Raw genomic sequence first — 14815 nt, 5'->3', positions numbered from 1 at the left:
CAAAATGTGCCAAATGTAGTGTTTCCTGAATGTTATTGACATGTCTGTCATCTCAGAAGCGAGCCTCACATAGCTGTTAGCGTGGTTCTAGATTTTCTCGTCTTGTTGATTTCTCACTTTAGTGTTTAACAGGTGTACGGTGTCACGTTCTCTGTCTGAAAGCGGGATTTTCATCGCTGATGAAGGAGCTCCTTTTATGTCGGGGATTTAAGCAGTAAAAGGAGTTGTGACACGATTTCTCAACCTTTCAACTTCTGTTCCTTGAGTCTTTTGTTTTGTTTTTTGCCAGGCGTGCAGTTTAAGGAGTATATTCTAGTTCTTCCTTATCGACTACCACTGCTCGGTGTGTCACATACCTCTGTCACTCACACCAAAATCAAAACCGATAGGTCTGCTTGTGACTAGTGAGGGAGAGACTTCTTCCCCCCCCCAAAAAAAACCTCCTTTTCTTAGCCTGCTTTATTTGATTTCCTTCCACCCTGTCTCTCTCGGTAAAAAAAAATAAATAAGAGCGTTGTCATGGTAACGGTACCAGGTTCATCCCAGTGATAAAAGTGGAGAGATGAGCCATGAGAGGACAGGCTGGCCTTTTGAGTTCTTCTGGCTCACTCTGATAGACCTGTTGCGTCAGCTAGATGACAGCGAAGACTATCACACCACGCTGCTCTGCACCCGTCAAGTTAGAGCCGGAGATCTCAGAGTAGCATACCTGAACTTTTCCATTTGCCGTCATGCCCCACATCTCCATTTCTCACATTGCGCCTCAACAGCTGGTGCGGCATGTGGTCCTGTTCCACATTTAGATCTTAATTGTTGCACAGTGAAAGGTCTGAATTTTTTTTTTTTTTTTTTTCCGGGAGAGATTCTCTATCTGTTTCTTCCGCTCTGAAACCATATCAAGCTGGGATTATGGTAGCTAGATCCCTTACCTATATTTAATTTGTCATCAGGCTTTGCCAGCTGATCTCGGCGCCTCAAGTACCAATTACGCTTGTTTGGAAACTTAAGATTCAGTCATGAGCAACACATTACAGGAATAAAATCAATAGTAACGTCGCCGTATGTGTGCCTGTGCTGTTGGCAGTCTTGATCGAACGTTGGGCGTAAGCTTAAGGGGCTTATGCTACTGTATGCAGCAACGGAGCCTTATGGCAAGTCCCACACTGAGGCTTACAGCGTGTTAAGTTTGCTCCGAAGGATCTTTATCAAGGGGATTCATTCACAGCTGAAGAGAGAACGGAAGAACGAATGAATGAACGTGGGATACCCTCCAGCTGATCCAGCCTCTCCAGTGTGCATGGCGAGGGGAGTTGCTGCAACAGGCACCAATGACTTCTAAAGACTGCTGTCTGCTTTGAAGCCCTCGCTCCATTTATTAAAGGCAGAAAGAGTAGGATTTGTCAGTCGCGTTTCGAAAAGACTATATTCAAAGTTGACCCCTCCTCCCCGGCTCAACGACACCCGAAGCGCTACACTGCAGTGCAGCACTATGTCGCTACATTTATCGAGTCCCGCCCCAACACCCTGCACGCTTTCTGTCATTGGCTGGGGGGGGGGCTACACATGCACAGAAACATCCCGAACACAGCAAAATAAGAAAATACAGGCAGAGGGCAGGGTCTCTGCAGATAGAGACACCGCCACACACTTCTAGTAGGTCATAAGTGATTATTGAGAGGGATTATTTTACAAGTCTATACATTATTTTTTTAGGAAAATCCTGATCATTCTGCGTTTAATTAAGCGACTGCCCAATGTGAGGAGAATTGCAGCAACCAGTGCCTGTCCCTCATGACAGCTAGACTCCTGGATCTGGGATATTAGAATTAAAATGAAGAAAGATTAGCTAAACATCATCAAACAAGTCTTGGAATACTTTTGTTCAAACCAGAGAGACCAATGCCACGAAGATCACATGTCATCATAAAGTGATAAAAAATATGTGATTAAGTATGTGATAAAGTATCTGCATCCTTTTGTTCTCTAGTAAGTAGAATAACAAGATACAGAAGTATGAGAGAACTGTCTCTTTATGTACTTTACACACTTGTCTCTTTGGTACTTCCTAATCAGGATCTGTCTAAATGGGGATCTCCATCTTTAATGCTGAAGAAGTGAGGGTAACTGAGGCTTACATGCCCTTACAGATGAAAGAGTCTTGTCCTCTGTGCTCTAGAAGAATGTTTCCATATTAATATAACATGAGTCACGCTGGTTTTTGTAGAGCATTACAGAGAGGGAAGCGAAGCAGTCATCAGCTCTGCGTACCATAAGAAAGAAAAAGTGAAGGAAACATGAATAATAGATGTTAGTGATTGTTTTGTTCTTTGCATGATTATCTTACAGTTAGTGTTGCTATGGCAAGCGTAGTTACCATACATATGATGATAATGATAATTTGTCTGATGCTATAACAGAGTGCTATGCAGAAAGCAAAGCAAACAATGACTGTAAAAAAAACATCAACAGAAAGCAAGGAAAAAATAAAGAGAGTGGGGTCGGTTAAGGTAAGAGCGAGTTTGAGTGTTCAGCATCGTTTCTGCTCTGCTGTGTTTGGTAGGTCGGGCCTAATTACAGCTCAAGGAGAATTTCTCCGGTGATACAGAATGCCTTGTGATGATTAACTAGCATGGAGGGGGGGGTGGGGTTTAGATTAGAAAACATCTTAAAATACGTTTTTAAAAAAAAAATTCCCAATGCTTAGGTCCAGCAGGGGGTCAACTCATGCCTGGCGGGCCGCTGGTCTTGCGACATACTGGCGGAAACCCAAAATACTGTATATGCACACTCTAATTCATTCTATTTTACACATTACATGAATGAAAATAAACCTTACAACTTTACAAAAATGTTGAAGCCATGTCATGCATCTGTCAGAGGTTGTCACATTGGAAATATTCATTTTGGCCTTATTCTTTCTTCCTTTTGATCAGTTTTTCTTCGCCGTTTGTTAATGATGAACGCTACGGGTCATGGAAAACCATCAGTCTCACTCCAGCAATATGATGCTTAGTTCAGTAGTTTTGAGTTGGGAGATAGACAGTCACCTGTACTGCTTGTGCATCTTAACACTTATCACACCTTAGACTTATTAATCTGGATGTGCTTTCATGCATTCTGTGACAAAGCAGTTTTAATTACTTTCTCTTATCTTTGGTGCATTTCCTTTTGATGAGCTAGTTGAGGTAAGACTGTGTGGGAGCAGCAATGAAAGTTTTCCAATAATAGTGTATGCTCTCACTCTTCAAAAGTATTTATGCAAATTCGGATTCTTATTGTTTAGATTTATTTTTAATTAGAGCCACATCTTTTGTTTGCTTAATAACAGCCTAATTAATACACTTACAACATCATCTCTTTGTCATCTATGTCTTTCTACTTTGCTTTTGTTATCGTACCAGTCTTCTGATAGCTGATTATTATGAATCTCTGTAGAAATCCCTTGCTTAATTCATCTATTGCTGTGAATTTCAATCCAGTCACACTAATCATGAAGAAGGGTCCCTCTAAAATATGTCCTCGTTGTGTTCATTCCTCTCCATGATAACTCTCAATATACATTTGCAGTCCCTCTCCCAGTCTTTTCCTCCAGTATGTCTCTACCTTTGTCCAGACACATCACTGGCATGACAGTTGACTGCTAGCGGTAACCTCCCTCCGCCCAGCCACCACACATTTACCTTCCGTTATCTGCTCTTCGCAGCACATGTACAGCGTACTAACCAGAGCCAGGATAGCGCACTGCGAAGTAAAGACAGCACTTTAGGGACCTCACAGGCATTATAATCAGTGGAGACAAAGAGTTGGGGAGTGGAGGTCAGTAGGTTAATGAGATCAGCCACTGAGTGATGGCGTCTACCTTTTCAAACCTGGGAGGTCAGGCCTGCTTCAGTACTCAGATCCAATCATCTTAGCTAGTCAGTATCCATCAAAATCAGAGGCACAGAGTCATTCTATCCTCAGCCTTCAATTTGAACTTGATTGTCTATTGAATGCACTTCTTTCTCTTCTCCAGGGGAGCTTCGTGGCCAGCATGACTGCCACACTGAGGCAGATGGACGACTATCATTACGCTCATCTGATCAGCACCTTTGGCAAGATAAGGAGTGATGTGGTGGTGAGTACACCTTATCAGTGTGGCGATGTCCAGTAGATGAGACACTTCAGGCTACATTGTTGTGTAATACTTAAAACATAGGCCCGTAGTTCAATATCATTGTATTCTGTCTTTTCTAGAAATCAAAAGTTAGATTAGATCTGTTAGGATTTCTTTTTACCCTCTACAATAAAGTATGAAATTGAATTTCTGTTAGTTATTGCTCCCAGGCTGCTACATGTACAGCATGCTCTTGATGATAGTAACTCCTAAGGGAAGCAGATCACTCATTGCAGCCAACAAGTTGTGGAGGAGGGATAAATCTCATTGATGTTATGGATTTCAGCTCTGAATAATTCCTCCCTCAAAGCGGTATTTCTCAAGTATCTGCTGCCAGATTAGTATTACGTTCCTCCATTCTTACCAATGAGAAAGTCCCACTCTTTGCTTTTACCCCAACAAATGACTTTTGAGCATCATAGGAAGGACGTGAATCTGATGTATATTACTGGTAAAGCTTTATAAAGTCCAAGTAGGCGGAGAACTTTCCTTCACTTACAGAACATATTGTTTTTATCTGGTATTACATGAATAAATGGAAATTGATAGAATTACTACTTATTTGTGCTTATTGTTGTTTGACTGAGCATGTGTATACTAACATCCTGCACAGTCTGAAAAGCTGTATTTATTTATCTACGTATCTTTATTGAGGCGTGAATGATATTTTTCAGGTGATTGTGAAAAGAAATAAACACGAATAGAACTCATTGACCTTCATGATTGTACACAGTTTTTGTATGAGGCTGCCTGCCTGGTTCCCATAGCAGGATAAACAATCACTGTGATGAAGTTGGATCTTTTCACAGATTTATTGTTCCTGTTGCTGGCGTGGGCCATATCCACATTTCAGAACTGGCTGCAGCCCAGAGGACTTTGTTGTTTTGCAATGTTTCTCTAAACACGACACCACAAAACCCAGGGATTCATCCAGGAGTGAACATCTGCAGCCAGAAATAGATTTGCATGCATATTAGGTTTTAGGTATAAAGCTGCTACTGATATTAAGAGCAGGCTATTGTGGGTGTGACATTATCATTATCTTAAAGATGGAACGATTCAAGCAAGAAAGAACTTCAAGGGTTAAAGCAAAACCGTGTTGAGAAAAGAAGTAAAATATACCTTTGTGTCCCTTGAAAATATGTGTGTACATATATCTATGTATAGAGAGAGAGAGAGAGAAAGAAAGATAGAGAGAGGATTGAAGAATAAATAGAGGAATAAGTCAAAGAAAAAAAAAAAGATACCAGAGCTTTAACATCAGAAAAAAGTTGATTTGACTTTGTAGCCCTGAGGTATGAAGATAAGACGGGTTTGAAGCGATGTTGCTGCAGAGAAGGTAGATCTGAGAATTCATTCTTATTATAACTGCACCTAGTTATCAAGTTGTTTTGATGTCTTTAATAGTGGATAATTATATGTCCTGCTTATGTTATCTAAATACCGCATGAATCGTTTTCCTGTGAGAAGACAGTTGTAATCTCATTGTACTAAGACATGCGAACATATTGGTCTCACGTTCCATCTGCAAAAGGGAAATATATATAAGTCACCCTGACCTTACAAACTAATCTAAAAGCTGTTTCTGCCTGAAAGCCACAAACTCGTAACAGTTCATTTCAGATTGCTCTTATCTTGGAGGTGGGAAGAATTACAGTTTTTATTTTGAAAACTTTCTCTCTCTCTGTCTTGCAGGATTTCCTAATGGAAACATTCATCATGTTTAAAGATCTCATTGGGAAAAACGTCTACCCCTCGGACTGGGTCATAATGAACATGATGCAAAATAAGTAAGTACAACACCGCTAAGACACACATGCACAAACATACACACACATAAACCATGCTGCTTTAAACTCCCTACAATGTTGTTGCTAAGGAACAGCAGTCAGAAGTGGGTTAGGATATTTTCTAATGTTTTTCTCTCCATGCAAATATCGGCACAAGGCCTCAGCAGTGCAGCAATCAGATGAGCGGTAAGCGCAGCCGCAAACAATCACATGAATTATAGATGCTCAGGTGTATGCTGCCTGCTAATCTCCAAACTTAGTCTCAGCATCTCTCTACTTTGTTGCTTGTTGTGCTGCCGCAGCCTTCTGTTTTATTAATGTGAAACTTGCCTGATTCCATTTTTGTTGAAAATATAAAAAGAGACGGAATGTGCTTTGCAGTTCAGGAGTTTAGTCAACAGCTGTGTTTTTTGTGCACTTGTCAGATGAAGTTAGAAAAAAAAGTTAAAGGATTTCTTTGATTTTTTTAAAAAAAAATTTTTTATCCTTCCATTTGTATCTTTTCAGAAGAGACGTGTACCAGAATATACTGTTGTGCTCTATTGTATAAGGGCATAGTAACAGCTGTCAGATAAAAACCTTAAGTCAGTTTTTTGACAACTGAGAAAGAAAATTCCCTTTTCCCCACCAGCATCCATGCATTATTAAAAATGCTGGATGTTTTTTGCACTGTGGTCAAAGATCACTGTTAAGGTCACAGTGAAATTTACATGCCAGTTTATGGAACATTAACTGGAGTAAACAATGAAAAGTACTAAAACTATAATGACATGGCTTCTCACATAACAACAACAGCAGAGTACCTGAGCTCTGTTGGAGCGCAGCTTTAAAGTGGCCATTTATAGCAGGTGCAAAGCTCATGGAGGCAGCCCCTAGATGATTATGAGCAATTTGACTACCTGCCCACTGTTTCCAAAACCATTCCAACATCATCATCAGCTAGGATATTTATCTAGAGGTTGCACCGCTTCTCAGTTTTAGTTCTATTACTTTCATCTGTCCGTTTAATTACTACAAGCCAAATTCCTTTTGGAATTCACACAGTCCCTCCTAAAAAACATTATCAGCCACCTGGGTCACGATTGCAGAGAACGACTGTGTAACTTGGTGATGATGCTCCCCTGTGCCCTGAAAGTGTGCAAATCACATCTGTTCAGCTGTGGACTGAGATGCAATGTCAGGGAATAAAAACACGCAGTCCTGACCCTCCTCAGCCACACATACACACACACACGGGAGACATCAACAAGGCACGCTCCCACATGCATGCACTGGACTAACAAGCTTGTTCACTCCATATCCACTGTGATCCTGTACTTTATAGAGAAACTTTGGGGATGTGATAAGCATCACTGATCTCCCGGCAGTTCATTCTCAGATCATGCTTTGTAGGGTGTGCAATGTTTTGTTTTTTTGACTCTCAGATTGGAGGCCAATGTGTCATCTCCCGTGCCTCAGCAGAATCTTCCCCAATTGAACCTTTTGTCTACTCGCACTTGTTTGTGACAGCCGAGAGATTAATTCTGCATTCTAGTCAGTGCATTCAGCCATTTGCTGGAGTTAAATCATTGTTCAACTTGATGAAAAATAAGCCTGTCAAAGTCTGACTCATCTCACAGTCTTTATACTTGAGCCCGTTTGAATACTGCAGGTGTCGGCTTTGCGACAAATTAGCAAAACTCTTCCATTTATCGCGATCCGTCAGTGTGTGTTTGATCGGTTGTTTCCCCGCTGCTCCCCACAGAACGAACCCAAGGTGACACATCCATTCATCCCATGAGAGAGCTATAAATGTTTTGCATTTACAATCTAAAAGCATAAGAAACTGTTTGAGTGCATCATGCTCTTCTGCTGTGCACTCTTTGATTCCCAAAGCGCTGGAGACTGATGCCAGTCTGCAAATTTCAAAGTGTCAGGTCTCTGAGGCTGCAACATTAAACTAGGACTACCACTTCATTATAAAGTTCATTTTCGAGTTCATTGTGTATTTTTAAAGCAATGTTAAGAAGAAAAATGCCTCTCAAAAAAACATACTATTGTACAAAATTGGTTAAACTAAAAGGGCTGTGATTGGATGTTGTCTATTTACACATCCAGAAGACATTGAGCGACATAAATCAATATAAGTCATCTGATATTAATTCTCCTTTTAGCTCTGTTTTGGTCTCCACCGCCTCATGAGCAAATATGAGTCTTTAGCTGCCAGGTGTTTGACTGTCTTCACCAGCTAATTTGTAATTTTGTCTGCTGGATAGTCAGTGTACATTGGGTTTATCAGAGATTGTTTGCTGCTAACAGCTGCCCGCTGCTTGAAAAATTAGAGCGTTGAGAGCGAACCATAGCATAAATGTGTCGTAAATCCAAAACAATTGTTAGCCAAAAGAGGCTAAACAGCGCTATAGAGCTGAGAGGAAGTAAAGATTTGGGTTTCTCTACTATAAGCACTATAAGCAACATAGTGGTGAACCCCCACAGTCTGTTTTTGTCAAGTGGTTTGTAACTGATTTTTCTAGTAATGTCAAAACATTTTTAGGACTTTAAAAAATACATTTAAAAGCCTCATGAAGAACATTTGAATATCCCTCAGTCCTTCCCCACAGTGTCTCGTTTCTGGGCAATCCGCACATGCCACATTCAGCACACAGATTTCCACCCACAGCACCAGCAGACGGTTCTTTCATGTCGACACATTATGATAGCACCACTAATGAGACGGGCATCGGCAGTAGCAGCAGTCGTTTCCTCCCACTCCTCCTCCTCCACCCATCGCCTCTTACTTCCTCCAGGTTGTAAACTGATTTATGGGCTCTAATTGCCCCGGGGACAGCAGCATCAGGTTGGTTAGCCACTGACTGCCATTTGCCCAATGCCAACTGGCCATTGCTTAATAGCGACAATTAATTGGCAGCCAAGATGGACTCACACTTGTTCTCCAAAAATTCCAGGGAACAAGTTTGCTTGCTGAGGTCATGGTTGGCTGTGAACTTGATTACATGTTCCCTGACACAAATATTTCAGTGGTCATATGTTTATTTAGTGCACAGAACTTACAAAATTGCACATTATTTTCTTTATACAAACAAGTCAAGACTTCTGTGTATCAGGCTCTGAGGATATCAAACAATTAAAGCTCCTTTTTGAATGTGACAATATTGCAAAAGCTTCTGGAGTGCAGATATGACACTTGATTTGAATTTACTTTTTTTTTTTACTGTATTCACTGTCTATTTTCTCCCAGGGATGGAAAACCTTGTTTCACATTTTTTTCTTTACAAGACAACAGCTGCTGGCTGCTTTGTTCAGTCAGCTAAATGTGCTCTCGTACAGATTTGCATAGTAAACTTTTCAAGAGCTCTGCGCTTTTCAACCTTATAGCCCAAGATGTGCTGAATCACTGCATACTAAGTGCAGCCATCATCATCAATCTGAACAATGTTCATTGGTAATGTTTTTTTTTTTCGTCTAGTCGTGAGGGTAAGCAATTGAACAGCTGTGGATGTTGCAGCAACCAAAAGACTTAATTAACAGACTGAGGTAAAATTATGTTAGATAATGAACTGTAATTAGTGATATTAAACAAATTGATAAAGTGTTGAGTGTTTTTTTTTTCTCCCACTATGGAAGCTTAACAGTTTTAATAACAAAAAGACGTCAACAGCAAAATATTTTTTGATAATCTTTGCTATTAATTTTAGCAAATAAAGTTTTAAAGGTCTTGAAGATAATATCCACACAGTGTGTGGACCTAAACTTATCTTTAAGTCATTGCATTATTTTCTCTCTTTATTTGGCATACAAAAGAATAAATGAATAATTTTTTTCATGCCTAACAGCCTTACTGGGACATGTAATAAAACTCCTAATGCATTAGATTTGAGTTAACATCAGATGGCCTTCTCAAAATCAGTTCATTTCCCCAAATGACACCCAAAGTTTCTTGCAGAGCTGTTAATTATGTGTAAGAATAGTGGATTGAGAGATGAATGGGGAGTTCTCAGAGAGCCCTGCGTGGCAGATGAAAAGATGAAAGCCCAGGCGAGCTGAAGAAGCAGCTCTTTAACTCGGTAACCCGTGCCATCAGTCCCGCACAGACTCATTAGGAGAGGGTTTCTGAAGCTGGATGGCTGCCGTTTGGAGTTCTCTCGATGATTAATCCAGGACCTGAAGGGCAGGTCTGGAAGGAAGGGAGGACTCAGAGAGTGAAAAGACTGCCAGTGATGTTGTGATCCTGTTTGCCCTTGTACAACCCACCACCCACCAAGATAAAAAACAGTGTCTGTAGACATATGGGTATCTGATTTGACATACCCCCTTCTTAAAGAGAAGGCTATTGACAGAGCATTAAACGATAACTCTCTACTCCAGTTGTGGTCACTTTCAGTTTTGTGGCCCTGTGGGTCTCAAAAAACTGAAAGATTATTTAAATTCTTTCAATCTCCCCTTTCAACATACTATCATTGAGACAATCATTGCTGACATAAGGATAAGGAAGATTTTTTTATATATATATAAATACCTGAAATGTTTTGGAAATACAATTTAATTTCCAAAATATCATATCATATCTACATCAACAATTTTACATTTGTTTAAAACCCATGAAAGAATTAGCATTTTCTACAAAATATTAACCTTTTTTTGTTTGTGTCGTAAATATTTATGAAAAGCTTAACCATGAACTTGCAGTAAAATTTTAAACCTGCATTAACTGTGTTGATATGGCAAAATCGGTAGCAAACAGTTGCATATTTACACATCCAGCAGATCCAGAGCAACATTAGCATTAATTTAAAGTTCAATATTCACATTCCTTTTTGCTCTGTTTTGATCTTCATCCACTCCTGAGGGAATTATCTGACTTCAGCAGCTAAATATTACACTATGTTTACCTGTGCAGATGGTGTGCCGTGGCTTTTTAGAGATTTTTTAGCTGAAAATAGCTGACTGTTGCAACTGGAAATGACACTAAAAGCATAGGGAGTGAACCAAAACTGCAAAGCCGTGGGCTGAAAACCAAAACAATGTGCTGAAATATGCTACAAAGCTCTGTAGAGCTGAGGGAAACTACTACATGGTCAAGTGATAACTCTGTGTTGGTTTGTCACTAGTCTCGCGATACCAGACAATCGGAGATCTCCGCCTACAGAAGTCTGGGGATTTCTAAACGCACAGTAGTTGCTTGAACGGTGGTGAGAACAGCCGCTAACAAACCTACAGCCCTTACATTTTGTCAAAGACACACCTTTCCAGAAATTATGCCCCCCCCCCATTCTCCTCCGTAGTGAACTGCTTGTCACCACCCCAATATGAAGGGCCACCTTAAAGACTTTGGATTGGTTCTGCAATGCAAAGGTTTTTTTTAAAACTCTCAACTTGTTCTACACCCCTTTCACATTACATGTAGTAATCGGACCCATTATTATTATAATAAAATGGAATATAGTGGCTTTAAGAAGGAATACTATTTGTTGCTATGCTATGACATTTACCAATAAACCTTCCAAATGATCTGTTTATCTCCTTTTTATGCACATTACCAGAGCTTCTCAAGAATGATGTTTTTTTTGTATTGTGAGCTGAGAAGAAAAGCCTGACCTTCACATGGCTTTCCTGCAACACTGCTTTGTTAATGCGGTGACAGTTATTTACTTTCTCTCTTGTGTCCTCATTCTCGAGCCGTGGTTGGTAATTTTTGCAATCTCGAGATTTATAGATGAACCATGAGAGAGCCATGAAACATGGTTTGTGATGTACTGTTGCATACTGCACTGCATTACCAGGTGCTGCTGTATGTATCGGTATTTGTTTGCCACAATGCCAGTGTAGGTTAGCTTTACATTAATCTTACATTTTCATTGTACTCAGATAGCTCTGATGTAAATGCCAGGCACACAGCCTTCACAGAATGTGCTCGGAGTTTACCACTTGGAGTTTGTGTTCATGTCTGTCAGTATGTGTGTATCTGCTTGTTGATAAGCCTTTGCCCAGACAGGTAATATTGTTTTTCCCATGGACTGCAGTGCATTTGAGTGGCTGTGATCTTACCTTGTCAGTCGGTTTTAAATTGTTCCCCCTTAAGAACGATAACATCCGATGTGCTTTCTCTCTACGTGGTTTTATCAAAGTCATTATTAAGAAACAGCAGGTTGCTTACTGTGTAGAAAAACTATCTTGTGACCTAGACCTACCACATTAGAGCCTTGAGTGGAAGATCATTACAGTAGCTGCGCCACCATGTAAAAATACTCCAGTAAAGGTGAAAGTCCTTCATTCAAAATGTTATTTTATGCTTATACTGTACAGAAGCATCATCAGCAAATTGTACCATAATAAAAACAATTTTACAGAATGCCACCATCAGCCTTTCAGTGTGTATTATTATTCTATTAACATGTAAGCAGCATTTTTTTTTTAAATTAGTGTTCAAGGCTGAGCTAAAGTACTTGTAGGAGCTCCCACACACTGTTACTTTATTCAAACTAAATGTATTCAGTTGCTACATTTTGGTCAAATGAACTTCATCAGACATTTCACACATCAAATGACGATCCAGTCCTAGGGACCAAGTAATCAACAATCTCATAAGAAGCCACACCTGCACATTAGGAGTTTAATTTATAATAGTGCATTGTTATTTATAAGATTACAGCATGTTTTGTATTTAAATTTCTAATCTGCAATGTAACTAATAACTATGGCTCTCAGATGACTGATGCGGAATAAACAAGAAAATAATTCTCTATAAAATGCAGTCGAGTAGTAGAAAATATGGTATAAAGTAGCATAAAATGCAGTAAATTTTAAGTTCCTCAAATTTGTGCAGTAATTTACTTTCCACCCATGTTCTCTAGATGACGCTGACTTCTAAATTTTCTTGTTTGGAAAGACAAGGGAATGACATTTTTTCTGTCAGGTATAAAATTAGGATCCATTACTACACTGAGGCAAACGCCTCACTGGAGACCCAGTGAATATGCTGTAGCTCATTTCTTTCTTCCCTCTCTCAACGTAACTGACATGTTTGCAGTACACTTGATGAATGCTCCTTTCACTTTGGTAATCCAATTACTTCTGTCTTTAGACTAACAGTATGTCAAACCAAATGGCCCCATTTCTTGACTGCATATCTGATGTGTATTTAATTTGGCATTCAAACCAGCAGTGATGCACACTGCAATCAACATTGACTAAAAGGGCACATGTGGCATGAGTGTCAGTTTGCTAATATGCCAAGGCTCTATATAATCATCTCTAATACACTGATTGTGTTATAACTGCTGCCGAGAGTTTGAATCCAATTAAACACTATCACTGTATGAAACATTGCTGTTCGTGCATCAAAAAGTGCCAGAGAGAGTGCAAAAATTCGCTTATAGATGTTTTGGGTACAAAAAGTTCTTCTGTACTTTTCTACAGGCATATCTTTTGTCTTTAAAAGAAATTGTGAAGAAAGACACTGCGTTAAAGGTTTAGACTGTTAGAATCTGTTTTAATTGCTTCGTGATTCATCTGATAACTTTGAATATGCCTCATTATCTTATTCACTGCTAAACATGAACCTCGCCAACACCATGACTCCAGTACAGAAAGTGGGAGTTTTCTTGGCTTACTTGTATTTGGAGTTTTGACTAAAATCAGACTGTGTTGTCTCATTAGTAATCCATTCACCTCGTCACAAACTTTTTGTCTGGATGAAAAGCACCTCTGCTGTCATTGTTACATCTCAGATCTCTGTGTTTATACAGTAGGCTGGCAGTAGCTAGCGCGCTTTAGCTCTGATGCTGGCATCACAATGGCTGGTGCCGCCAAGTCAAAGGGACTGCAGCTTTTTTTTTTCCACAGTATTCACATGACTGACAGGCCTTCACTGATCTGTGGGGTCAGTCAGAAATCATGTCTTTTTCGCTTTCATTGCATATAGGGTCAAATACACATTATGTGCGTGTCAACTCTCTCACACACACACAAACTCATATCGAAAGTGATCTTGTACTTGGCCTCTGTCATCAGTTCGGTCTTGTACAGAGAAATGCAGCAAAGGTCTTCTGAGGGTCTTCTGGTTCTCTCAGTAAGATGAAATGAACTATTCCTGCAGAGCTTTCCTTTATAGTCATTGCATGCTTACAGTGTGTGAATGCCTGTATATCCATATACACTCACCAAGCACTTTATTGGGAACACCTGTGCAATCTAATGCATGTCAGTCAAAACTCATGTATGTTAATGCAGTGTACAAAACATTAGGAACACTTTTTAGTATAATGTACTCCAGTACAACACCACCACCTGCTATGACCTCAATAATAAACAAAACTTAGAATTATCGCCTTTCTGACAGTGTCAATGAGAACTGAAAATTTAAAAGCTTCATAAAAGAAGAATTTATGGCAGAGCTTGGATTGCATTAGATTGCAAAGGTGTTCCTAATAAAGTGCCTGGTGAGTATATATCAATAATATACATTGTTTTATATTACCTAGATTAAAAATAATGCTTTACTGTATGCCATTTATTATATAAATATAATTGAAACTAAAACAATATCTAATTTACCATCATGATTTAAAGAATGTTATTAAGGTGACCAACATTTAATGTCTGCTTACCAGTTTTTGCTTACCAATGTCTGCTTACCAATGTCTGCTTACCAATGTCTACTTACCATGCTGCTGGGTTCTGGGGATGGCAATGTCAGTCAGTCCACCACTTTGAATCCAACTCAGATATCTCAGCAACTATTTGATAGATTACGATTAAATTTTGTTCAGATGTTCATGGTACCAAGAGGATGAAGCCTTCTGACTTCTCCTCTAACACCACCAGCAAGTTGACATTTTTGGTTTTGGGTGATATGTCTTTACAGCTTTTG

General features: G+C 39.6%; 1 protein-coding gene across 2 annotated transcripts in view; it reads left to right on the top strand.

Moving 5' to 3' along the window:
- dock1 (dedicator of cytokinesis 1) overlaps positions 1-14815 on the top strand; it is a 185711-nt gene that overhangs the window by 117080 nt on the left and 53816 nt on the right. For both annotated transcript variants that reach the window (XM_067577059.1, XM_067577060.1), the window contains exons 28-29: positions 4016-4117; positions 5852-5946. In XM_067577059.1, coding sequence (XP_067433160.1) covers positions 4016-4117; positions 5852-5946 — 197 coding nt within the window. The remainder of the gene's footprint in view (positions 1-4015; positions 4118-5851; positions 5947-14815) is intronic.

This window comes from Thunnus thynnus, chromosome 20, assembly GCF_963924715.1.
Source record: "Thunnus thynnus chromosome 20, fThuThy2.1, whole genome shotgun sequence".
In the NCBI taxonomy this organism is placed as follows: domain Eukaryota; kingdom Metazoa; phylum Chordata; class Actinopteri; order Scombriformes; family Scombridae; genus Thunnus; species Thunnus thynnus.
This window is presented reverse-complemented; position numbering and strand designations above follow the sequence as displayed.